Genomic DNA, 26,531 nt, shown 5'->3' with positions numbered 1-26,531 from the left:
CTCTGCCTCCCGAGTGCTGGGATTAAAAGTGTGCACCACCACCGCCCATCTCTGATAGTCTGATTTTGAAGCTACATGCAAATATACTTTGAAAATATGTCTGAAATTTGTGTTTGCATTTATGTGATAAAATCAAAGAACTTTCATTTAGGTAAACATTAGCTACACTTACTATAAATTAATATTTATAAAGTAGTGTAGGAAACCACACAAATTCTAAGTTGTGCAATCTTTATAATTGGTAAGATGTAAATCAGAGGTATTAAAACCTAAAATGGCAGTATCTTTTACAGCAATTAAACAAGCTTGGCTCTTGAGAAGCAGAATGACCTTGCTCATGAACAAGAATGGTCATGCTCTTGTTGAAGCCGACAAAGACAGATTTTGAAACTATTGATATCAGAAGTCCTGTCATTTTGATTCACCTTGAATAATTTACTGAAGTTATAAAACAACATGGTGCTTTACAATTAGAACTCATGGCAGGAAACTGGTAAGGTACTAATTAAACCCTGGAATCTTACTGCATCTCCAGGTTATATACATGGAGGATTCTCAATGAACATTTGTTTATTGCTGCACTCTGTTCACAACAGTCAGGATATCAGAATATCAGGATATCAGAATCAGCCTAGATGACCATCAATGGATAAATATAAAAAATGTGGTATATGTGCACAATAGAATTATATTCAGCTTTCAAGAATGCAACCAGGGTACCTGCAGGAAAATGGATGGGACTAGAGGTCAATATGCTAAGTGAAATAAGCCAAATCCAGAAAGACAAAAATCGTATGTTTTCTCTCATGCAGAATCTAGATTTGTTTCTGAATCTGTGTATGTATACAGTATGTGTTTGTGAGACATGGAAATAGAAAGACGACTTTGAAGGAAGGAAAAGATCTTAAGGGAGCAGAAGAGAGGGTAATGGAATGCATGTGGCCTGGAAGCAAAAGGGGGACAGGAAGAAACTAGCTAGAGTAGGACCTGGGGGATGGGTGGAGGCAATGGAAGAGATGAATAGGAACTAAAGTATAAAAACAAACATATATAAAAGGCCATAAAGAAATCCACTACTTTATAATGACCAACTTCTCTAGAGATAAAAATTCCTATATCCTCTATGTTGGGGGAACAGGCACTAATGATATAGAAAGGACATTTTAAAAGTTTCATTTCAGATTGCAAGGGCATCACTCAGTGGGTTATGTGTTAAGACACAGTAAAGCTTGGTGCAATTTAGGATGATAATTAAATAAAAAATTCAAATTTACCAAATTTGAACCAAAAAATGAAAGCTATCATGTTATTAAAAGCTGAGTCTCACAATGATATTAAAAACAAATAAAGTAGCAAGTAAAACAATATTAATTGCAATGGCTTAGTACTATAAAGTACTCAAATATGCTCTTAATAACAAATACATATTACATGTACATAATATCATATACCATAATAAAGCCAAACTATTCTTAGTATATTGACCAGAAGGGTGAAGAAATGTATTTTAGGAAGTTACTGACCACAACAAAGGTAAAATCAAATTATTTAAGTAGCAGGCAGAAAAGGATAGGGATTCAACAATTCTTAGACCTACAATGTTCAATGTGAGCGTCTCACCTATTTCTAATGTGACAGTATATAGGCCATTTTCACTTCCTCAAGAGAGTTCTCCCTTCTACATGGTACACATTGATGAACACTGATTTTTTTTTTTTTTGACATCCTTTACCTTAAAGTCAAAGGGCCAAAACCCATAATTTTTACTTACATAAGAAAATACTAAGTATTCTGAACTATTCAATATTAAATTACATTAAATGTAACTTTGGTAAAATGTATTTTGTATTTTAACTTTCTGGTAACTGTCTACTTATAGACAGTATACATCTCTAGTCATTCTTCAATAGAAGGAATATTTTATTGTGATAAGTAAGATAAATACTTTTTTACTAATTCTACTAGGCATCATTTTAGACTCATGCAAATATTATTTTTAGAAATGATTAGAAAACCATGGGTCCCTATATTTGTTGAACTGAATAACTTGGCAGTAAAATTCAGTTAAGGCTCTTGGCATGGGTGACACCTCTTCCCACTCTGACCTGCTGCTGTGGTAAACCTGCACCTCATCTGTGATCTCATCTGGTGCATAATCTCCACCTAATATGTAAATTTTATCCTCAATCCCAATTGCACCCGCATTAAAGCCTGCACATTCAAAAGAGCCTTCTCCTTTCCAAACACAAGTATCAGGACAAAAACTATACACCTTATAGGTGGAAAGATCACATATATACAGGGTGCAGTTTACTGGGACAGCTTTAATTAGAGTAGCATGAAAGAACTGCCCAAACTCTGCTACTAGTTCAGACCACTGGTCAGTTGTAGCATTGTATTTAAAAAAACAATCAAGGGATGGGTTAAATGAATCTGCAATCTCTACCTCAGATCCAAGAACATAAATGACATTCTGGCATGCACTGGCTTCTGGGTAATAGATGCCTCTGGGTAAAGGGCTAACCGATGTCCATTCTTTGGATAGTGGATCATAACATTCAACATCTAAGAGACTTTTAATGTCCTGGGATCCTCTAGTCTTTCCACCTATAACAAATAATCGATTGAGAGCCATGACTGACGTATGCATGGTTCTTGGGGTTTTCATGGTTGAAACCAAGAAAAACTCATTTTTGACTGGACAGTAGCACCAGGTCTGGTCAGTGGCATCATGGTAAGACTCAGCAATATGAAGTCGAACCTTCCTATAGCACTTCCCTTTACAACCACCTGTCAAGAATATTTTCTCTCCATAGCTAGACAGACTAGATCCTGGCAAATCAATAAGATGTGATTGTGGCAGTATTTTCCACGAGTCCGTTTTAATATTATAGCAAAATGTATATTGATTTTCTCCATTTTCCTCAGTTTTATGGATGAATATATATTTTTCAGTTGTGGATGGTCGAGCATCAGGGAAGAGGCCACTAGAACCTTGCACACACTTAATGGCATCCATAATTATGTCAAAGCAGTTTGTGCTTTTGAGTAAACACTCTTCATTGAGCAGACAGTCTTGAAGTGTGTCCTCGGGTAACTGATGTAACCTTACTTTTGTAATCAAGTGAGGCAGGTGCTTTCTCCTGGACTCTAAGTTGTATTTAATCCATGTGATGACAACCTTCAGGACAATTTCTTCTTCAGGCACATTTAACTCATCTGACTCCAGACACTTTTGTAACACTCCAAAATTCATCTCTAAAAACTCTCTGGATTTAAATAGCAAATGAAAGTGACTCTGTACAAAGCATAAAGTGTGACTAAACAAATGGGTAGCGCCGTAGCTGTCTGACAGAGATAGCAAATGCAAACAATTGACGAGACTGATGCTTTTTATTAAAAAGTCACTGCAAACTTTGGACAGGAAGGGGACCTGTAGAAAGGATGACAGCTGGAAGAACATTTCCACATTTTCATCTGTTATTCTTGCTTTTCCAGTATAGGCATAGTCAAGAAATGCCTTTACTGCTTTGGAGGACAGGTTAGTAATGGTAACACTTCCATCATCTCTTTCTTTCATGTTTACTTCAAACATGGCCCTGAAAACATAAAGAAGAAAGAAGAACAAGTAAATAGGAGTATTTTATTCTACAATTATTATCAATATTACCATACAGATGTTTCTTTACCCTTTAGTTCATTTAAAATGTTTATGATACCACAATTAATGGCATCCTAATGAACTATTTTAACATTTAAAATAATTATATGCCATAACACTCATCTGATGATATATTATGCAACCTTCATATTAAAAAATTATACAATGTAGCTGAGATACAGTAAAAAATGAAAAAAAAGGCTGCATAGTAGTTCAAATTTTATACACAGGTTAGTTCTCTATAACTCCATTTCTTAATGGAAAATTAATTACAGCTGTGATAATAACTACATTTCTCAACATACAATGTTCAAGGTTTTAGGCTTCAGAAATTTACATCAAACACAGAATACAATGAGAGGCCCACTGCCACCAATGATTTTGTATGGCTCTGTGGGGAAATTGATGAAATCAGATTCATGGAAATGAAATATCCAAAAACTAAGACACACAAAGCCAAACAAAAAAGGGCCAAACCTATGTTTTTGTGTTTTGTGGTAACAACCACTGGTTGTTACTGCTCTTTGAGTCTGAATAATCAGATAATCAGGCCAGCTTGGAAGTTAAAATTAAGAAATTGGGACTAACTTGAACTCAGGAGAGACAAAAATTACAGGTTATTTGGAGGTACCAGTGAATAAAATGTACTTTACCGTAGAGCCTGCATCTGTGCTGATATGGTTTGAATGAGAACGACCCCCAGGGGCTCAAGTTTTAATGCATGCTCCCCAGATGGTGGAACAATTTGGGAAAGATTAGAAGGGGCCTGTGGAGGTGTAAAGTTTCAAAAGAGTGGTGCCATTACCAGTGTGTTCTCTGTCTCCTGCTTGTGGACTAAGATGTGACCTCTCAGGTGTTCTTGCCACCATGCCTTTGCTTTGCCATCATGGGACCCTAACCTCACATTCTAAGCCAAATTAGACACTTCCCTTTACAAGCTGTTTTTTTTTTTTTTTTCATAGTGTCTCACCACAACAATAGCAAAGCAACTAAGACAAATACTTTGCACGCTATGCCTGTGCTACACATAGCTAAGTACTTGCTTGTACTTGGTGGTGTTGGGATGACTTTTTACTTTGAGTCTGTCCCAGAGAACAAATAAATCTATTAGTGAGCACAGGATCTACCTGAAGAATATGATGGGGTCTTTCAAATAAATAAGGAAAAGAATGATAAAGAGACTTTTTATAAGGCTATTTGATACTTCTTAATACAAAGCAAAGTAAATGTAGTGACAAAAGTTATACACATGCTATATGTTACACAGGGACCTTCAACAATGTATGTCAGTTTAGAAATACTAAACAGCAATGATTATATTATATACTATCTATGTACTACATTATTGGTTCAATGCAGTATCAAGTTCATGACCCCAAGAGACAGCTATCTCAGTGATGATGCAGCTTCTTTACTTATTGGCTACATGACCATCAGGAGGTTTCATTAATAATGAATATGAAAGGTATTCTATTAATGCTTGTTTTCTTGTATCACACATGAATAATATAAAAAGAAAAAAAGCATGGGTAAATTAATCTGAAAAAATGAATTAAAATATTAATTTGCATTGTAATGGGAAGTTCTAAACAGATACATTATTTTAACTAAAAGATTATTAATATGCTACAAAATAACCTCAGGTTACATACTCAAGAAAAATCATATCACTATCAACAAAATTACTTGCAAAATAAAGGGATTAAATGAGTTGTTTAGTGGGGGAAGGATGGAGAGGGAAAGCAATCAAAGAGATATCTTGATAGATGAGGCCATTATGGTGTTAGGGGAAAATCTGGTGCCAAGGAAAATCCCAGGAATCCATAAGGATGACCCCAGCAAAGACTCCTAGCAATAGTGGAAAGGGTGCTTGAACTGGCCATCTATAATCAGATTGGTGACAACCCTAATTGTCATCATAGAACCTTCATCCAGTAACTGATGGAAGCAGATGCAGAGATCCACAACCAGGCACTAGGCCGGAACTCTGGGAGTCCAGATGAAGAGAGAGAAGAAGGATTATATAAGCAAAGGGGAGGGAGGAATATCAAAATCAAGATGGGAAAGCCCACAGAGACAGCTGACCTAAGCTAATGGGAGCTCACGGACTCTGGACTGACAGCTAGGGAGCCTGTGGGACTGACCTAGGCCCTCTGCATATGGGTGACAGTGGTGTAGCTTTGTCTGTTTGTGGGGCACCTAGCAGATGAGCTGGCTTTTATAACCTACTCCCTATGGTGGGATGCCTTGGCCAGCCTTGATGCATGGACCTAGTCCTGCCTCAACTTGATATGCCATGATGAGTTGACTCTCATGGGAAGCCTTACCCTTTCTGAGAAGTGGATGGATGGTGGTGGTGGTGGGGGGAGGTAGAAAGAAGATGGGGGTTGGGGGGACAGGAGGAGAGGAGGGAAGGGAAATTGTGGTTAGTATGTAAAATTTTTTTAAAAAGTCAATAATTAAAAAAATGACTTGTTTAGAAGAATAAGTGATTAATCATTGCAAAGTATTAACTGCTACTATTTTAAGAAATCAAATGTTTCCTAATAGATTGCTCACCTCTACCCATATCTCTGTCTGTCTGTCTATCTACCCTACCTACCTATTAAGGTTTTATTTACTTTATGTATATGGGTGGTTTGTCTGCATGTATGTATGTGTACAAGTATGTGCCTAATGCCTGTGAAGAACAGAAGAGGGAATCAGATCCTCTGGAACTGGAGTTACAGATGATTATGAGCTACCATATGGATACTGGGAATTGGTCCCAGGTACTCTGAAAGAGCAGCTGGTGCTCTTAATCACTGAGCAACTTCTCAAGTCCCAGGATTCTATGTGGCTCAGATATGTCATGTTATCCTAAGTAGTTTTCTGTAAGACACGTGATTCCTTTTCAGTTCCTTGATTTTACATCCTTTTTTTTAGTTATTATTATTATTATTATTATTATTATTATTATGTGTTTTAATTTTATACATCAACCATGGGTTCCCCTGTCCTCCCCCCCCCCCCCCCCCACCTTTCCCCAGCCCCTCCCTTCCATTCCCATGTCCTCCAGGACCAAGACACCCCTGGGGATTCATTTAAACCTGGTGGATTCAGTACAGGCAGGTCCTATCTTAATCATAATTTTTGCTAAGTAGTGCATACTATTCTGATATTTTTATTTTACATTATTCTTGCAATGTAGTTAATTTTATCAAACTACAAGTATTATGAATTAATGGTTTATTTTAAGAATATAAATGATTAAGTTTCTAGCCACATTTGTACATATTTTCACATGAGCTATGTATTCATTTAACAAAATTCAATAAAGAATTGATCATTCCTGTTATTTAACCAGAATACATTATACATATGTTAAAAACCTCTCAAATAATTAACATACTAAATTATTCAATTAAAAAATAAGTTTGAGAAGAGCAGAGGATTATAAATTCAAATGCTTACAAAAACTTCCTACTGTATTAGCTTGAAAACAATGCAGAGAAATCACACTGTATGCTCAGAACAGGATCTTTCTGTGTTTTGCTACATTATGAAACAAGAACTAATGACTAACATGAACAGAATGTAAAAATACAATATGCTAACCATTTATACATTATTTCTTTTATAAACTCTAGAACGACCCTAAGTATTAATTCCTATTTTTCTAATTTCCTTGTGGATCTGGGATTTAGCTTAGGGCACATATACTTAGAAAGTAAGTATTTAACCATTAACTAGACAGATGCCTGTGAACAAAAGGCCACATTTGTAAGGATAAGGTACACAAAAAAGTTCCTGAAAGGAAAGCTGCTTTCAAAAGGAGGAGGGAAGACAAAGGTGTCTTGGGGGTAAAAGAGACTGATACTGGGGCCCAACATAGTTCAAAGAATGCCTAAGAGTATGTGAAGAAACAAAAAGCAGAGAAGGAACGTTATAGTTAAGTAAGCAAATAGCTAATTCAAGACTGCTAGAGCTTCCCTGGCCAAGAACACTATGCAGTGCTGAGCTCCAAATTCAAAGCAAAACCCCAAAGGCAGTCATTCAATCAGTAGCAGATGGCAAGAACTGCTTGCTAAATAAAATCTAGCTTATAAAATTTACTACAATGGCAGTACAGCAGGTCTTGAATTACATGTTTACAAAAAGCAGGTTTTGAATTAGTGATTAAAAACATAACAGCACAAGGCCCTGGGTTCAGTTCCCAATTTAAAAAAAAAATCGCAAATGCAGTATACTTATCATTTTGTTTCATATATTAAATCTTACCCTGTTTTTACCAAATTGGTTGAGAGAGTAAAACCCTATTAATTTTTATTCCCAAACAGGGCATAATGCAGAGCACTGAAGTGAGAACCTGCGTTTACTGCAGTGTAACTAGGAGGGATGACTGAGGGTGTCAGCAAAAGACACCACTCTCCTTACTGGCCAGCAGACAACTGCCACAGTGCTATGATAACACATCAGACCTTTACCCTTATGCATCAGAAACTCACTATCATCATGGCAATCCTCCTTCCTCAGCCTCCTGAATGCTGAGATTATAGGCATGAGCCACCATATGTGGAAGGAGAAATACTAAGTCCTCTGGGCTCGAGTTCCTCACCTGGGATATGGCATGGACACAAAATTATTTTCTTCTTGGTAATTTTCTTTAAACTCAGCTTCTATTTTTTGTTCGACTTGCCATTTCAACAAAGCTGACCCCATATGAACCCCACTCCTACCCAGAATAGCTCAAGGAACTACTTTAAAGAACTTTGGGGATGGTGTCCTGGAAAGACTCTTATTTTTACAGCTGTAGCTTGAGTCCCCATTCAAACGCTATTATTAAAATAGTTCTAATTGAGTATTTTTATTAAGAATTAAACATTGCTATAGCATGTTCAGGAGGCAGTGAGTTTTGAAATACAATGTAATTTTCCATATATAAAATATAAAGCATAGATGGGGGTAGAGTACCTGAAAAAGTCACTGCATGCCGCCAACACACAACGATGACATGGGATTATTTCTTCTTTCATGATTATTTTGAAATCATAAAAGACATTCTGTTCTCTAAAACTCTGTAGAACACTTAAAATTTTCTGTCCATGATCTTCTGATGCAAGGAAATTCTTTTTCTTTTCAGATGAGATTCCATTCCATGAGCCTTGTTCATTGAAATTGTATGAATTATCCATAGCCAATTCCACCTGTTCTTAGAACTGGAATAAAAAAATTAATGTTGTAGGAAGCCAATGAAATTTTCAGACTTAATTTGCCCTCTTCAGTCTGGTAAGCTAGCTTACCAGGTAAAACCTCTTGCCTTGCAAGTCGGGTGACCTGAGTTAGATTGACAGACCCTGTACAAAGGTGGAAGAAGAAAACCGACTTCATATGTCATCTTATGACATCCACATGCTTGTTACATACACCCAATAATAAATAAAATGAATTTTAATAAATGTACTCATGGTGTGAAATTGTAATAGAAGTAATAATGATAGTAAACTTTAAACATTTGATTTTATGATATTTAATAAAAATTCTTCTTGAATTTTTATTTGAATTGGGAAATATGTCATTGAAGCTTGATATCTATTATCATAGGATTGACTGTAGAGGCTGTTTGAATACCTACCTTCTTTAGGCCTTCACTACATGCCTCATATTATTGTTATTAAATAAGTATTATTCCTGAAGTAGTAATTCTTTTAGTATACATTGTATACATGTGTTCTTCTTCTTATGCACAATCTTTTGTGGCAAAAATCAGGATTAAAATGTCGATGCTGACGTAGTGACTTCACATCTTCTAACTCTAACCCTAACCCTGATGTTAACAAGAGAACTGACTTAAAAAAAGCCACCTGAGTTTGGTGGTATTAGTTGATTTATGGCTGTGGTGGTTTGATTGAAAATGGCTCCCGTAGGCTTATAGGGAGTGGCACTATTAAGAGGTGTGGCCTTTGCTGGAGGAAGTGTGTCCCTGGGGGTGGGCTTTGAAGTTTCAAATGCTTAAGCCAGGCCAGGTCACTCTCTCTTCCTGCTATCTAGCATCTGGATGTAGAATTCTTAGCTCCTTTCCCAGAACCATGTCTGCCTGTGCACTGCCATGCTTCCTGCCATGATGAAAGTGGACTAAACCTCTTAACTGTAAGCTAGCCCCAGTTAAATGTTTTCTTTTATAAGAGTTGTTGTTGTCATACTGTCTATTAAGAGCAATAGAAACCCTAACAAATGGCCATTAGAAAGAAAACATTGGTCCCAGGTGTCCTAGTTGAAAGCAGAAAGAAAAACAACATATCAATACTACTAAAGTTTTAAAGAGTGTTCTAAACATAAGGTAAAGAATGCAAAACAGTGGGAGGCTAGATTGTAAGTCCCTCCCCTGAGGACCTCTAACTTCCAGGTTCCATCCACAGAATACTTTAACTGCTCTAACTGTTGGACCCTGCTCCCACCCTACAGAGCAAAAGTCCAATCTCTGGACATAAAATCCCACCAATCTCCACCCTAGAAAGCTCCACCCTCTTCCCAAGAAGCTCTATATAAGCTCTCTATCCTGTTGAGTTTGCTTCTGTTTCTTGCTCTAGCAGAGGCAGTCACCCTCCTGGTTTTTTTCCTCCTAATCTCTTGTGTGAGGTTTGTTGTATGGTATGACTTTGTGGTACTCCTTGGTTTCCAGCTTCCAGGATACCTTTCCATCTGAGCTGCAATGCTTACACAGATAATCATTAACTTCCCAAATAACAAACTCAGCTCCAAACACAAAAGTGTTAACACCAAAAAAAAAAAAAAAAAAAAGGAAATAAACAGGAAAGGAGGCTGAGAACTAGGGAAATCAGAGAAACAGGGAAACTGATTCCCTAGTATCTCTCTGTTGTACTTATTCATTTCCTTATAATCCCCTGACTTCTAGTGGCTTAGGACAATTTATTCCTCTCAGGGTACTTAGTTGGAGTTTCTTGCTTGGGGTTTTCACAGAACTGTAGATAGTCAGATTGTAGACAGCTGTGGCTGGAATAGTCTGAAGTCTGAGATCTTCAATATGCCCTCTTTAAGGAAAGTAATAAATAAGAACCACCGAGGAATTGGAGGTGGAGTGTACAGTGTTACAATGGGTTTAAAAGAAAAGGGAATGGTTTGTATAATTTTTTTCTTTGTTTATTTTGATGGTGGTAGTGGTTGTGTGTGTGTGTGTGTACACACATGCTTTAGCATGCATGTGCCACAGTAGGACAGACTCAGGTATCTGTCTTCTGACTTCTACCTTTTTTGAGACAACTTTCTTGTTATTCAGCACTGTGTCCACCAGTCTAGCTGCTCTACAATGGGGACTGTCCTATCTCTGCCTCCTATCTCTTTTTAGGAGCACTAGGCTGACAGAGCCACTTCACATGAGACCCAGATCCACATTCAATTCCTCATGCTTGCATGACAAGTGCTTCACCCACTAAACCAGCTTTTTGGTCTCTGGTTCTTCAATTGTTCTTTTAAGAAATCCAACAAGGTCAGGCGTAGAAGAATAAATAGGTACTTTAAAAAGATGAGACAAACATGGAATATGTTAGCACACAAAGAAAAGAGGGTAGGTGTGAAGAGAACATTGGACAATGATAATTGTTTAAACTCATCATCTATATCTGGTAGTATTCAGACCTGTCCCTGGCCCACCCAGCGCCCTGACAACATCATCCTATGTAAAATCCCCTTTAAGAAAAAAACCCCTCCCTCTTCTCTCTCTCTCTCCCTTCCTCTCTTTTGTCATGAGGTAGTGTGTACCTCCTCTTTCCCTTTTCTCCTTCTCTTCTTCTCTCAGTCCCTGTCTGCTTTCCCTCTCTTCCCTTCTCCCTTCCCCCAATAAAACTTTCCACGTGGGTGCTGTGTCTGCATGGTGTGAGTGTGTTTCCATAATGCCCCTTGGCAGTTGTCCACCATGTCTGCATGGTGTGTCTCACTCACCAGCCATGAGGCATGTTGGCTCCACATGCCAAGGCCTCTCTAACAGAAATTCCCAACACATCCCCATGGTTGGGCATGGTCATACATGCCCGGCAGGACACCTAGTCATTTCCAGGTCAAATGTTTTGTGTGACCCAGGACCCCATAGCTTTATGTGGTTGTGTAAAGCATGCAGTGCAACTATATGATCTATGCACATAGCCACATGGCCCTGTGTGCACAGGCGCAGCTCAGCCTTTATAAGCTGGTGCCATGATTCCCTGGCCCCCTTCACACACGTGTCTTTCCACAGGCCTGTGCACATATCTCTCTCTCTCCTCATCTTAATAAAATTCTAATTCTTGTTAGTGGATTCTGTTGTTTAGTGACTTTTTCTCGTAGGGTAAGAGTGCTGCAAAAAACCAACATCTGGTGCCATGACCCAAAGGGTATTTCTGGGCGCTCTACACCTGGGAACCTGGGAACTGGGGAGTCTGCTCTGTCCCTGACAGACCATTGTCCATTTGCCTGGCCACAGGATCCTGCATTGCAACACCGCTGCTTCAAATGATGAGTCCTCCACTTTTCAGCCAGCATAAATGGTTTCCTGAATCTGTGGGAATAACTGTTGAGCATCTAGCATCCCTCTGAGATTTCTTCAAACCAGGGGAAACCCGACCACGGTCTTTATTGGCTATGGTCAGCCTCTGTTGAAGGCTTGAATTTCTAGCCATCTTTCTCATGTGCAGTTTGAGATATTCCTTTTGGTAGGACCTCCGCCTTCGGGTGCGTCCTCAGGCTTGTATGAGGCCGACACATTTTTCTGGCCTGATGAAGCAGTAAATGCTGTTCTGGATTCCTGGGGAATCCTTGCCTCACACGCCTAGGCCCCTGCCTTTTGACTGACCGGTCATCTGGTAGCCTGTGCCTGGTACAGATCTGTCCTTGGCCATAGGGACGCCTGGGGCCTTGGCTTGGGATCACATTTTTTTTTTTTTTTAAATTTTTTTATTTTCTGTCTCTCTGCTGCAGACATGGGAAATAAGGCTTCCAACCCCATCAGTACTACCTCTCCTCTAGGATGCCTTCTTGGAGCTTTAAAACCTCTCAGCTTAATGCCTTGCTTAAAGCTTCCTAAGCTTATCCAATTCTGTACTAAGAGATGGTGCAAATATGCCTTAGTAAATAACAAAAAATGGCCGCCGAGCAGTTCCTTAGATCCCGATATTTTACGGGACTTATCTAATTTCTGCCAGCCAACAGGAAAGAGTTGCCCTATGTCATAGCTTTCTTCTTTCTCAGTGCTAAACTGTCTCTTCTGGATTCCTTCTTTCCTGCTCATGTGCTCCTAGCTATGCCTGAACCAGACAATTCTCTGACTCTGGAATCTCTGGCCCTAGATCCTGCTAATGAACCTCCAACTATCCAACTTTCCACTCCCACTGGTAAAGGGCCTGACCTCAGTCATTCAAACCCGCCAAACATTCTCCCTTTGCAAGAGGTGGCTGGTGTGGATGGACTGATTAAGGTCCATGTTCCATTCTCTCTCACAGAACTCTCTCAGATAGAAAAGAACCTTTCATGATGTATATGTGATACTTGCTAATAATCTACTTCCTGAGAAGCACAGGCGGGAGCAGGCTAGGACTCATGCAGATGAAGTTCACCAGACTAACCCTGCACACCCTCCAGGAGCTGAGGCGGTTCCTGATCAAGACCCACACTGGGACTATAACACCCAGGGCAGGTCTCTACCCCGAGATAGGTTTATTATCTGTCTCTTGACAGGCCTCAGTAAGGCTGCCCTAAAACCAGTAAACTTTGAAAAACTAAAAATGATAATTCAAGATAAGGATGAAAATCCATCTCACTTCTTAGAGCGGCTCACCAAGGCTCTCCTTCAGTTCACTAGCTTAGATCCTGAGAGCCCTGAGGGCAGGCAGCTCCCAAAGACCCACTTTGTCTCACAAAGCTTCCCTGACACAAGGGCTAAACTTAAATGCTTAGAGAATGGCCCTCTGACCCCACAGGCAGATGTGCTAGCAGTAGCATTCAAGGTATGGGAGAGACGAAAAGGCCCAGAAAAGGAACTGCCAGATGCTGGCATATACTATCCGACCAGCTCCCCGAAAGCCACTTGGTCCCTGTTTCAAGTGAGGGAAAGATGGCCATTGGGCCTGGGCTTGCACCACCAGTCCATGAAGGGCACCAATAGTGACTTGCCCAAAATGTTGCCAAAAGGGTCACTGGTCAGCTGACTGTCCTATGCACCTAGTGGCATAAGAATGGCAGATGAAGACCACCCTCTGGCTGATTTTCAAGTCTTGGCCTACAGCGATGACTGATGCTGCCCAGTTCTTGCCCCGGCCACTCCCATCTCACACAGGGAACCTAGGGTAGTGATAAAAATAACTAGGCACCCCATCTCGTTCCTTTTGGACACCAGAGCTACCTATTCTGTCCTGAGAGAGTTTTGGGGGCCTACTTCTCCTACTCATCTTCCTGTTGTCAGGGTTGGGGGACAGCGTTATCGACCTCATCAGACACCACCACTTAATTGCATTTTCAGAAGCATCCCTCTCACAAAAACATTCTTAGTGTCTCTAATGGGAAGGGATCTTCTAGCTAAGGTAGGAGTGTCCATTTCTTTATCCCTACATTCGCCTCACCCTAGACGTGCCAGCAGCTCCTCCTCTTCTTCTCCTAGGCACCCACCCTACTAACTCTAACAGTTCCTTTCCCTTGCCAGCCTCTCAAGTAGATCCGAAAGTCTGTGATACCCAGAAACCTTCTATCACTATGCACCATCAGCCTATTGCCTGGGCCAGCAGGGTTTCAATGGGTGGCGACCCACCTGTGGGAGCGAATGAAAGGAACAGGGGACACAAGAGACGACAGCAAGACAGGATTCTGAACAAACTGCACATTTTATTTTCCTTAGCAAGGCTTATATAGCATAGAAGGGAGGGGGCAGGAACTAGGGAAGGGGGCAGGAAGGAGGGAAGAGGGAAGAGACGTGGAAGGGGTGCAAGATGTGGGAGACGTGCAGAACGTGCAATTGCAGGATATCGGCTAAGATCACTGGTCAGGGGCCATTTATTTTATTGCTAGGCTACCTGATCATGGAATGCTCTTTATGTTTGGTTGTCATGGCACCTGACAGTGGAATGTCTTATCTTTGGGAGCCTCTGGTTAGTAAACAGGTGTTACTGCTCTGGGGAAGGGCAGTGGTCTTATAACTTGTTCTCTGGCCTAGCTAGTACTTTTCTATGGTTCATGTTTGGTGCCTGACATCTTGGTCCCTGACAGCCTATTACTATCTAGTTATAGGACCCTACCAGATATATCACCCAAGCTCAGTACCCTCTCACTCCAGGGCCTAAGAGTACTTAAGCCTATCATTTCTGACCTTTTCAGCAGAAAGCTGCTCTGCCCAACCTTTTTGCCCTTTAACACCCCCATACTTGCGGTTAAAAAGTCCAATGGAACCTACTGCCTGGTTCAAGACCTCCGGCTCATTAACTCTGTAGTGGTCCCCTTCAGGAACCTCTCATTTCTCAGTTCTAGATCTCAAGGATGCCTTCTTTTCTATTCCTCTCAAAATATCTTTGCTTTCACCTGGACTGACCCTGAAACTCACCTGTCCACACAGCTGACCTGGACTGTTCTGCCACAAGGATTCAGGGATGGTCCATACCTGTTTGGTCAGGCTCTGGCCTCTGACCTGCTTTCTCTGTCTCTCCCTGGCTCTAAACTAATATAATATGTAGATGATATTTTACCCTGTTGCTCGTCCTTACAGGTTAGCCAAACTACCACCTCTGCTCTCCTAATTTTCTTATCCAGCCAAGGTTACAGGGTATCTCCTTCTAAAGTTTAGCTGTCCACTCCCCAGGTCACCTATTTGGGTCTAACCATTACTCCTACCCACAAGGCTATTACTATAGACAGAAAGCATCTAATCCAGTCTCTTTCAGTCCCTTCTACTAAATAGGAGATTCTGTCTTTCCTAGGAATAGCTGGCTTCCTACGGTCATGGGTTCCATCTTTTTCTCTCCTTGTTCGCCCCTTATACGAGGCGGCTCATGTGAAGAGCCCCTCCTCCACCCTGTTACTAAACCTTTCTAGAAGATCCAACAGGCTCTTCTCTAGGCCCCAGCCCTTCACCTCCCAGACCTAACTGGTCCCTTCTCCCTCTATGTAACAGAGAAAGAACTCTAGGGCATCACTGGGACCCTCCTTTGCACCTGTAGCATATCTGCCAAAGAAGTTAGACCTTACCAGTCAGGGCTAGGCACCTTTCATCCGTGCTTTAGCAGCAGCTGAGCTCCTTATTCGGGAATCAAAGAAGCTAACCTTTGGGTCACCTATTACTGTCTTCTCTCACCATAATCTGTCCCATCTCTTAACTTATAAAGACTTACAAACTTGACCTCCTTCCCGGGTTCTTTCTGTCCAGGTAGCATTACTAGAGGATGCCACACTCACTTTCTGGACATGTCCTCTCTTAATATTTCAAGCCTTCTCCTTCTCATTCCTGCACTGAAACCTTAGAGGAAGTGTTACTTCACCCTTCACACATACAGGAGGACACATTGCCTCAGGCTACTTATACCTGGTACACAGTTGGCAGCTCCTTTTTATATGAAGGGACCCATAAAGCGGGTTATGTTGTAAGTATCAGATACTGAGATAAGAGAAGAACAGGCATTACCCCCACACACCACTAACCAAGGCTGATAGCTCTCACCCATGCCTTCCAATTGGCATAGGGACGATCTCTAAATGTTTATACAGACTCCAAATATGCTTTTCATATCATCCTGTCCCATGCTGCTATTTGGAGGGAGCATGGCCTTCTCACAGCAAAAGGGGGATCCATATCTAACTCAGGACAAATAATGGCCATGCTGGAGGCTTCCTACCTCCCCAAGGCTATAGGAATTGTCCACTGCTGGTCTCATCGGACCGATAGCTCTATCATCTCTAGGGGAAACAATCAGGCTAACCAAGCAGCCAGGACAGCGGCCCTCCAGGGCCAAGTCTCACCCCACCCATCACAGGGAATCCATACAGTGCAGCTCACCCCTCACAGGGAACCCCTGACACTAGGCAAATTCTGTCCTATCTATACCAGCTCTTTCACCCTAATAGTCTTTCTCTGTCTCAATTTGTAAAAGCTCACCTGCAGCCCACCTCTGAGAACTTACAGTTCTTAACTATTACTGCCTCTTTTGAGATCTGCCAAAAACGGATCCCAATACCAAGTACAGAAGTCAGCCTTTTCCCACCCACCAGGCTAGAGGTTCCCTTCCAGGGACTGACTGGCAGCTTGATTTTACCCATATGCTCACCATCACAAAAATTAAATATCTCCTTGTGATGGTGGACTCATTTTCAAATTGGGTGGAGGCATACCCATTTTCTAATAAGCGGGCTCAGACAGTTGCAGATCTCCTTCTCTGAGAAATTATTCCTCAGTTTGGGGTTCCTGCTTCTCTTCAGTCTGACAATGGTCCAGAGTTCACCTCTCAAATTTCCCAGACACTATCTAAGGCTCTTTACATTCCTCGGCATTTTCATATCCCATACTGTCCTCAATCCTCAGGAAAGGTGGAACTCAGGAAAGGTGGAACGTACCAACCGGTCTTTAAAAACCATTCTTACTAAGATGTCACAGGAACTTCACCTCAACTGGGTAAGATTATTGCCTCTAGCTCTTCTCAGGCTCAGGGCTCTTCCTAAAAAGCCTCTTTCAATTTCTCCATTTGAACTAATGTATGGAAGGCCAGTTCTAACACCTGGTTTTCTATCTAACCATTTAACCATTCCAGATAGCCTGCTATCTCCCCTGCTATCTCCCCCAAGCTCTATCCTATGGAGCTTCTCGGACCATTCCTTACCTCAGCCATGTGACAATCCTTGCCCACCTCCAATTTACCTTGGAGATCAGGTTCTTCTTTTCCCTCCAGGCCAGCGCCCTTCACCCCTCCCCGCTAAGTGGCAGGGACCCTTTAAGGTAATTCTTGTGATTCCTACAGCTGCTAAACTCGAGGTCTTTCCCCACTGGGTTCACCTGTCTCATCTAAAACCTTTTATCTCACCTCCATCCCAGAAAAATCTCTCTTCATATATAGCAATACGGACAGGGCCTTGTTCTCTCAAGCTCCAGAGGACATCAAGATCCACTGCCTTGTCACCAATTCCAGAGGAATAAACTCCAGAATCCAGTTAAAATCCATCTGGACAGGCGAGATCTTCTTCAGATAAGTGCCAACTCCCCTGGTCTGGGAACACTCAATAATAATAATAATAATAATAATAATAATAATAATAATAATAATGATAATGATGATTATTTTCTCTCTAAGCTTTTTCTGTATCACCAGTATCTTGTCAGACAAAAGGTTCCCAGCCATGGCCACGAAGGAAAGACAGCTCCAGAGCAGAGGATGACAGACTGCCCATCATTCCAGAACTTCAGAAGCTACTCTCTCCATCCCCCTAAGAGCCAACCGACATCCACCAGTCAGCTGAAAGCAGTTTTTGAGAGAAATGACACCCCATACCCACTCATCCACTATTTCTTTTTTATAAAACCAAAGAGTCTGGGATGACAGAAATTCCCAACATGCCCCTACATGGTCGCTCATGCCCGGTGGGACACCTAGCCATTTCCGCGTCAAATGTCTTGCGAGACCCAGGACCCCGTGGCTTTACGTGGTTGCATAAAGCATGTAGTGCAACCATGTGATCTATGCACATGTGTGGAATGGCCACGTGGGCCTGTGTGCACAGGCGCAGCTCAGCCTTTATACGCCGGTGCCATGATTCCCTGGCCCCCTCACATACCTGTCTTTCCATAGGCCTGTGCACATTTATCTCTCTCTCCTCATCTTAATACATTTCTTGTTAGTGGATTCTGTAGTGTTTCGTGCCTTTTCCTGGCAAGGTAAGAGCGTTGCAAAGAATCAACACTCTCTCCTGCCATTTTACAAAAATATCCATACCTCAAACAAAGCAAAAAACATGAGACCCTTACACAATAAGTTAGACAACAGCATTATATATAAAAATTCCACTCTGTTAAGCGGTAAACATTAGTAGAAAACAAATGGTCAGAATTTCTGTAGTTGCATAGTGATATAAGCCTGACAGCACCAGTGAGAAACTAGGAGTTAGACAGATTTCCTGGAAGACAGACAGGTTCTGGTCATGGCTAGGTAATAAAGGTGGCAAATTTCCAAGACAGCTGGCTCCTTCTTCACCCTCCTGATGTGAGACAAAAGCCTGGCAGCTTAAAGCAAAGCCCTATAGGGTTTTGTCTCAGCTGATGTACTGTCTCGACAAGTTCAAGGCTGGATGAGGACAGGTTACACAACAGTTGTGAGTGAACCAATCATTCTATCTTTATTCAAACTCACCACCCTCAAATTGGAGAAGAAACATCTTCAGAGACTGTAAACATCCCAGCTCTGGAGAGGAGACTGGAGTTCCAGTTTGGCAGAGAGTCTTTTTCTCTGTGTGTCTGCGCTATACATATGTTCTTACCCCCAGTAAATGCCTTTCTTCAGCTGCTGCTGATTCTGTCTGCTACCTATTGCCTTTGAGATTTTTCCTGTCTTTTAATTCTTTAACCCCTAGTCTGTATCATTAGGACTTTGGATAATCTCCATGGTTACCTCACTCAATATTGATAATAACTCTTTATTGTCATTAACAATACTTTCTTCAAAATACAAACTGAGGCTCAAATTAAACTACATTCCTAAGAACAAAAAAGCTATGTCTGGTCCCTCAAGAAAGTTCTTTTTCCAAAGTCAAGCAAATTACACAACCGCCCCCATTCCCTCAGGGACTTGAAGAAAGATCCTGTTTGCTAAAAGGCAGTCATTCTCCTTATCTTTAGCAAGAGAAACTTGTGGCTTTTCCACTACTATATCACTGTGGTGTCTATTAACTTGCCAAGGTCAGTGCTGGCCTCTAGGCTCCCTCCATACCTGCTCACAAGCTACCTTTCTCCAGTTCCCATTTAACCCTGGGCATCTTTCTCCTGTTCCTTTGAAAGACCCTGAACCTTCAGGTCTACTCCCCTCCCATTGGGAATGAGGAACTGAAACCTGTACTAAAAGCAGAATTGCTAAACCATTGTTCAACCACAGTTAAGATTTCTGTTAAGATATGTTACTCAACCATAGTTAAGATAATTACTGTGTTCCAGGAAAAACAACTGTAACCTTTGCCCACGCCCTGATGTGTAAACCCCCCAGAAGTTCTCGGAAAAACCTCAACTGAACCTAAGGTAACCTTTAAAGTAACCAATCCTGTAGAGTCCTGCAATCTTATGTAAAGCTTGTGGTTTTGGCCTATAAAAATTGTGACTGCAGTTCGGGGCTTCTCTTACTCTGTGGAGAGGAGACAGCCCGTTTGTACAAATGCCTGAATAAACCCTCTTGCTGCTTGCATCAACTGGACTGGAGTCTGGGTTCTTGGGGTGCCCACCTGAGAAGGTAGTATCCCGAGTCTGGGGTCTAGCACCTTCACCTTGCTTTCCTTGGCAATTTGAAATGAACTTTTCCCCTTTTCCCCCACAGAGTGCTACTGTGGGTTTTTTACAGCACTCATTTTCATTCAGTATAGAAACATGCTTGTTCACTTGGAGTCCATGCTTTCTAGAGCAATCTTACATTCCATTTCAACATCAACCCAAAGCTTAGAGAGCAGTTTTAAAACTGAGTAGTGGTAGCTTACTCCTTTAATCCAAGTACTTGGGAGGAAGACTAGTGGATCTGAGTTGGAGGCTAGCCTGGTCTACAGAGCAAGTTACAGAACAGCCAAAACTACACAGAGAAACTCTGTCTAAAAACCAAACCAAACCAAAAAAACAAAAACAAAAACAAAAGCAGTTTTATTTACAAGATCCTCATAAGGCACTCCTCAAAAGTTACCACAATTGATCACTTTTGAGACAGGACCTCACACTGTTGAATAGCTTTGAATTCAAGAAGGCTTCTGCCTATAACTTTATTATAAAATAATTGTCAGGTTTACAGAAAACTCCAATTTCCTAAACTCCAAAAGGCAGTCCATAGTGCAGAAATGAGCTCAACCTGAACTAGAGGAACATTTCTAGTGGCTAGACAAAACTCAGCATCCTTCAGGAACTTGTTAAACCAGTTCCCATCTGCCCTTACCTTTGGCAGAAGGAACATAACTTTTGATATCAGCATATCAAAAGTACATGCTGGCCTTAGATGCCCTCAGTATCTCAAGTACCTTTTATACATTTCAAAATCGACACTGATATCCTAGACCTTCTCATCTCCTCCACCCTAAACTCCCTCCAGCTCATGGGCTTCCCTCCCCAAGCTACTCCTTTTAAGCCACCTGAGACAGGAGTGTCCAGACCCTCCCCGAGGACCTCCAACTGTCAAGTTCCACCCTCAGAACACTCTAACTGTCCTAACAGCTACATCCATCCCCCACCCTACGGAGTAAAAAGCCCAAGCTCTGGACATGAAATCCCACCAATCCCAACCCTGGAAAGCTTCACCCTGAAGAGGTCAACCCTCCATTCTGTCCCAAAGAAACTCTATATAAACCCTGCCTTCTGCTCAGTTCTCTGATGTTTCTTGCCCAAGCAGAGGCAGCCACCCTCTGGGGTTTCCCTCCCAATAAATCTCTTGTGAGGTTTGTTGTGTGCTGTGACTTTGTGGTATTCCTTGGTGCCTGACTGCCAGGATACCTTTCTATCCAAGATGTAATGCTTACATTTGGTGTTTACATTTGGCTAGCTGCTTCTAGTGCCTGTATTTCTCTCATGATCTAAACTGCACTTGATAATGGCTCTGGTTGTTTGGCGGAAGTCACGAGCCATGGTTACCAGAGTTAGAATGGGCTTTATTAGAGAGAAAAGGGGACAGGAGGGAGGAGCCAAGCCTGGCAGAAAGAGAGTGAGGCACAGAGGGAGGGAGACAGAGACAGAGAGACACCGGGGAACATGGCGCTGCCTTATAAAGACCAGGATGCATCTGCTCACACAGGCCCAATCGCAGAGATTACAAAGTCACTACCCTAGGATTACTGGTCTCCAGCCAGTGACTCCAAATTATACCCGATGGTGAAGATCAAGTTTACCCAATGACTCTATCCAACAGGCAGTAGTCTAATGATAACAATACTCCTCTTTCCAGTAACCTGATTGTTTATCAATAATAAACAAAAAAAGGGGGAATGTGTTAAGATCAATCCATGTGAGTCTATTTAATGGGTAATAGGGATTATTAAGACATAAATTGAGAAAATACACTCACGAACACTGAACAGAGTAAACAGCTGAAGTCGTCCTCTGTTCTTTCTGGTGCCAAAGCACCTGGCCCTTGGATCATAGGAAGAAAGAAACACATGATGCCTCTCTCTTCTCCTTAAATAGGTCATGAACAAAGGCAAAAAACACCATCTCCTTCCCACTCTTTAGCCCAAGGTCATAGGCAGAGCAAATACCACTACAGGACTGCAAGCCACTTGAGACACAGAGTGGCCAGACCCTTCCTGGAGGACCTCTAACTACCAGGTTCCATCCACCACAGAACACTCTGTCCTAATGGCTGCACCCCAACCCCCACACTACAGAGTAAAAAGCCCAAGCTCTAGACATGAAATCTCACCAATCCACCTTGGAAAGCTTCACCCTGTAAAGGTCCACCACCCACCCACACCAACCCCCTGCCCCAAAGGAACACTATATAAGCCCTGACTTCTGTCAGTTCTCTGCTTTTTGTTTTTTGCTTTTTCCCTAGCAGAGGGCAGCTACCCTCCTGGGTTCTTCCCTCCCAATAAATCTCTCTGGAAGGTTTGTTATGTGCTATGACTTTGTGGTATTCCTTGGTGCCCGACTGCCAGGATACCCTTCTATCCGTGAAGTAATGCTTACATTGTTCATCATTACAAGCTGACTGCTTTTACTATTCTGAGCTCTTTCTATTCTCTATCTCTGGCTAGTTAGTATCCCTTCTTCTTATAGATAGCCCTGGCCATGTCCACTCTGCTGACCATGTTCAGTCTCCCTCTCCCTCTCCTCTCCTTTTCTCTCTCTGCTTTAGATTCTGGAAGATGCCTCTGGATATTTTCTCTTATGAACAAAAAGAAACAAAATAAAACAAAATAAACAAAAAACCACTTTTCCCTTCACCACACTGCAGAGCGGTTATGTCAGCAGTTTCTTTACTGCTCCCCTCTTGCTTATTCCTGGGGTGAAACACTCATATATATCCCAGGTTTCTGCACCAGATACATGTGAGGGGGTGCAGAGGGAAAAAAAAAACAAAAAACCCCCAAAAACCTACCAACTTTACTGCTCTACAATATGGTTAAACCTCTTTTTTTTTTTTCCCCCTGATTTTTTGAGATAGGGTTTCTCTGTGTAGCTTTGCACCTTTCCTGGATCTCACTCTGTAGCCCAGTCTGGCCTCAAACTCACAGAGATCCTCCTGGCTCTGCTTCCTGAGTGCTGAGATTACAGTTGTGCACCACTGCTGCCACCACCACCCGGCTTCAACCTCTTATGTATAGGGGTCACAGGAGTAATCTGCTCCACGCTGCCTCTTAAGCCAGATTCTAAATTCATACACTCCATCTGTGCTATTTCTTTATTACTACTATGCAGAAGAACACATATGCTAAGTGTTCATGGAAGTAACTTCCAAACAGACTATACTGAAATTGTAAAAATTAGTTTAAAAACTTAAAATCTCTAGAGTTAGGCTTAACAACAAATCCTTGTTATAAAGCAATGACATAAAAGCATGTGCTACCTGAAAAAAGTAAATTAAACTAAGGCTGGGCTGGGTTCAACCTCATCTGGGCTTTGTTTCACTATAGCCTCCAGTCACTGATCTCTAAATATGGAGTTTATTATAGACATTAGTTATACAAAAGTACTATATTGGTCAGGGTTCTCTAGAGTCACAGAACTTAAAGAATAATGTCTCTCTCTTTATCTATCTATCTATCTATCTATCTATCTATCGGATTTATTGGAATGATTTCTAGGCTGCAGTCCAGCTAATCCAACAATGGCTAGCTGTGAATGGAAAGTCCAAGAAACCTTAATCCCACAAACTAGAGGTCTCAGCGAGTCTTCTGTATTTGCTGGAATCCCAAAGAGCTAAGCTTCAATGACAGTGAAAGAAAGGATGTGCTAGTAAGGCGAGGGCAAGTGGGGAAAGAGCAAAAGCTTCCTTCTTCTGTGTTCTTATAGGACTTCCAGAAGAAGGTATGGACCATATTAAAGATATGTCTCCCCACCTAAAGATTTAGATTAAAGGCATGTCTTCCAGACTCAATATCCAGATCAAAGGTGTGTATCTTCCTATCTCAAACATCCCTACTAGAAGTTGATTCACCCACTTCAAACCAAGTAGAAAATCTTTCCCAGGTGTACACTCCATTTCTGGATTGTAATTCATTCCAGACAGTCAAGCTGACAACCAAGAATAGCCATCACAAGTACTGAGTAGGAACTAGAGCTGTTTTGGAGAATACGGCATACATACAACTACACTTCCTGCATTTTCTTTCTTTGTGTTTATCATGCAGGGAGGACGTGCTGCTGCTTGTCCTGCATGCCTTGTATCCTCTTTAACTTCTCTAGCTACTTATATAAAGCAAATACGATTATTATTTCTTATTTTATAGATGGGGAAAATGAAGTTTTGCTAATTTAAGTACTAATTTAAGTCACATATAGTGAGTAAGTGGAGAGCTGGAATATAAACCCAGATAGTCTGACTTTGGAGCCCTTACTGTCATTAACTACAATACTACAGCCTTTTTGAGGATGTGTTAGTTGAGACATAAATGATGAGAAGATAAATCAATGGTGGGGAAAAATATATATAAAGCCCTCAGGTGAAAAACAAGGCCTTCAGTTTTAGAAAATTACAGGTGGCTAGTACACTTCACAGGATACAGAGATAGATGCACAAAGCAGGTAAAGGAGCTGTGATTCTAAAATTAAGAACCACTAACTTCAAACATGGCAGTATTTTGATGTTATTTCTGTTCTTAGAATATATTTCTAGCTCAAATGTGACAGATAAGTTGAAGGAAGGTTATTTGTTAGAACACTTACAGAGTAGCTATAATTGTGGAAGGCACTATTCAAAAAAAGCATGACAACAAATAGCTAGACACGAGTTGTAATATTAAGCTGTATCTCTAGCTCAGGGACATGGCAAAAAGCAATGCTACTCACAACTCTGAGTGATTGCCAGAATGGTGATCAGATCTCTTGCCCTCTGGCACACACACAATTTTTCCTTCTCTGCTAGACACTTTCCATAGCATGCAAATTCCAGAACTCTTCATCTTTAAATACACACCAAACAAACAAAATATCCCCACCCCTTGACTTCTTATTCTCCTATAACCATCACTGTATTTTTCTTCTCCTTATCCAGGAAAACATGTTTGACAATACTCTTGGGTACCATCACATCCAGTCATCATTAACCTAGTCATGTTCCTCTTTTGCCTTACTCAAGCTGCCTTGGCACATGTCATCACACTAATCATTAACAACATGGGGGAAGGAGACACTGTAATAGGATGCTTAATTACATAAGATGTAAAGCAGAGCCTGGCGGTGGTGGCGCACACCTTTAATCCCAGCACTTGGGAGGCAGAGGCAGGTGGATCTCTATGAGTTCGAGGCAGCCTGGGCTACCGAGTGAGTTCCAGGAAAGGCACAAAGCTACAGAGAAACCCGTCGGGGGGGGGGGGGGGGGAGGGGGGAAAGATGTAAAGAAGAAAAGCAGAAACCTGAATTATTATATTTACAGACATGGGCATTAGTACTTGCTTACTTTATTCACCCTCACATTGTTTACTGTAGCTTTTTATGTGTGCTGCAGACACCGTGTCACATTGTGAACTCTCTGCAATCTTCAAATCTTAAATAGCACCTCACCCACGCTTTTAACAGGAAAGATGTTATATTAAGATAGTATTGTCTGTGTGTAAGCACATACTCAAAAATTCCAAGTACCTGCAGAAGGCTCCAGGGGGCATGCCATATCACAAAAAAGTTAATGGGAATAAGGAGTACATCTTAAGCCATCTTAAGGAGTACAGAACTGACAGGCAGTGGTTGTATATATTAGATTACTGCCGGCCTTTCCAGATCCATCCTGGCAGCCTGAAAAAGGGGACAGGAGGACTCTATACTCATCTGCAGAAACTTTTCCCTGGACTCTAACTCGGCTAAGACTTTGCTCAAGTGGATATTCACAGAAGAGCCGCCAACATCCATCTACAACAGCAACCAAGTAAACAGAAATGCACCCGTGTGGCTTTGCAGAAGTCTGAGAACAGCATGAGACCTGAAGGTGCGCGGAAGCCGTGCCTTGAACCCTTGCGGGGCTGGGCTGAATATAGAAGGGTCTTTACCCAGATGGCTCGGGGTAGGTAGGGAGGTACCGGAAGGGTAGTTCTGCAAATGGCAGGAAAGAGTCACCTCCGTGCCTCCGTGATGTTGCACAACTCCCGTGGCAGCAGGCTCCTTCCTCACTGCGGACCCTCCCTCTCCAAAGCGTCCACGGGCTGCACCGAAGCCAAGGATCACAAGCCCCTTGCCCTCGGCAGAAGACTCTACTGTCCTCTTCCCTCAGACCCACCTGCAACGGCAGGGCGTGAAGTCTCCACCCAGGTACACCTGCAGAGCTCCGGCTGCGGTTGGCTTGTGCGACTGTCCTGTTAGCGCTTCCTCCACTGTGAGTGGCCTAACGGTTCTGAGAGAACGTAGTCCCGCCCTTTCCGAGGCTCCAGAGCCATGGTCACAAGACATCACGCAGTTGCAGCAGAGCTCTAACTCGACTCTCTCTACCTCCTCCCCCAGCAGCCTTACCCTCCTCCCGACACCTCCGGGTCTGGGGCGGAGCAGCACCAGGCCACG

The 26,531-nt window shown here is 41.9% G+C and overlaps 1 protein-coding gene across 5 annotated transcripts; it reads right to left on the bottom strand.

Annotated features, from left to right (window-relative positions):
• Nucleotides 1-26,525, bottom strand: Kbtbd3 (kelch repeat and BTB domain containing 3). 5 transcript variants are annotated; one of them, XM_036192696.1, is made up of 3 exons: nt 26,254-26,525; nt 8,615-8,859; nt 1-3,599 (listed from the first exon to the last, which is right to left on the bottom strand). In XM_036192696.1, the coding sequence occupies exons 2-3, from the start codon at nt 8,833-8,835 to the stop codon at nt 1,997-1,999; spliced, it is 1,824 nt and encodes a 607-aa protein (XP_036048589.1). In that variant the 5' UTR covers nt 8,836-8,859; nt 26,254-26,525; the 3' UTR covers nt 1-1,996. The 5 variants fall into 5 exon arrangements, with proteins under 5 accessions (XP_036048589.1, XP_036048591.1, XP_036048590.1 ...); XM_036192698.1 differs by lacking the exon at nt 26,254-26,525 and adding an exon at nt 26,094-26,247; XM_036192697.1 differs by lacking the exon at nt 26,254-26,525 and adding an exon at nt 26,027-26,089.
• Nucleotides 26,526-26,531: the final 6 nt, after the last annotated feature.

The sequence above is a fragment of the Onychomys torridus genome, chromosome 7 (assembly GCF_903995425.1).
Source record: "Onychomys torridus chromosome 7, mOncTor1.1, whole genome shotgun sequence".
Taxonomy (NCBI): Eukaryota; Metazoa; Chordata; class Mammalia; order Rodentia; family Cricetidae; genus Onychomys; species Onychomys torridus.
Note: the sequence above shows the minus strand (reverse complement) of the source record. Positions and strands in the feature narration are given on the sequence as shown.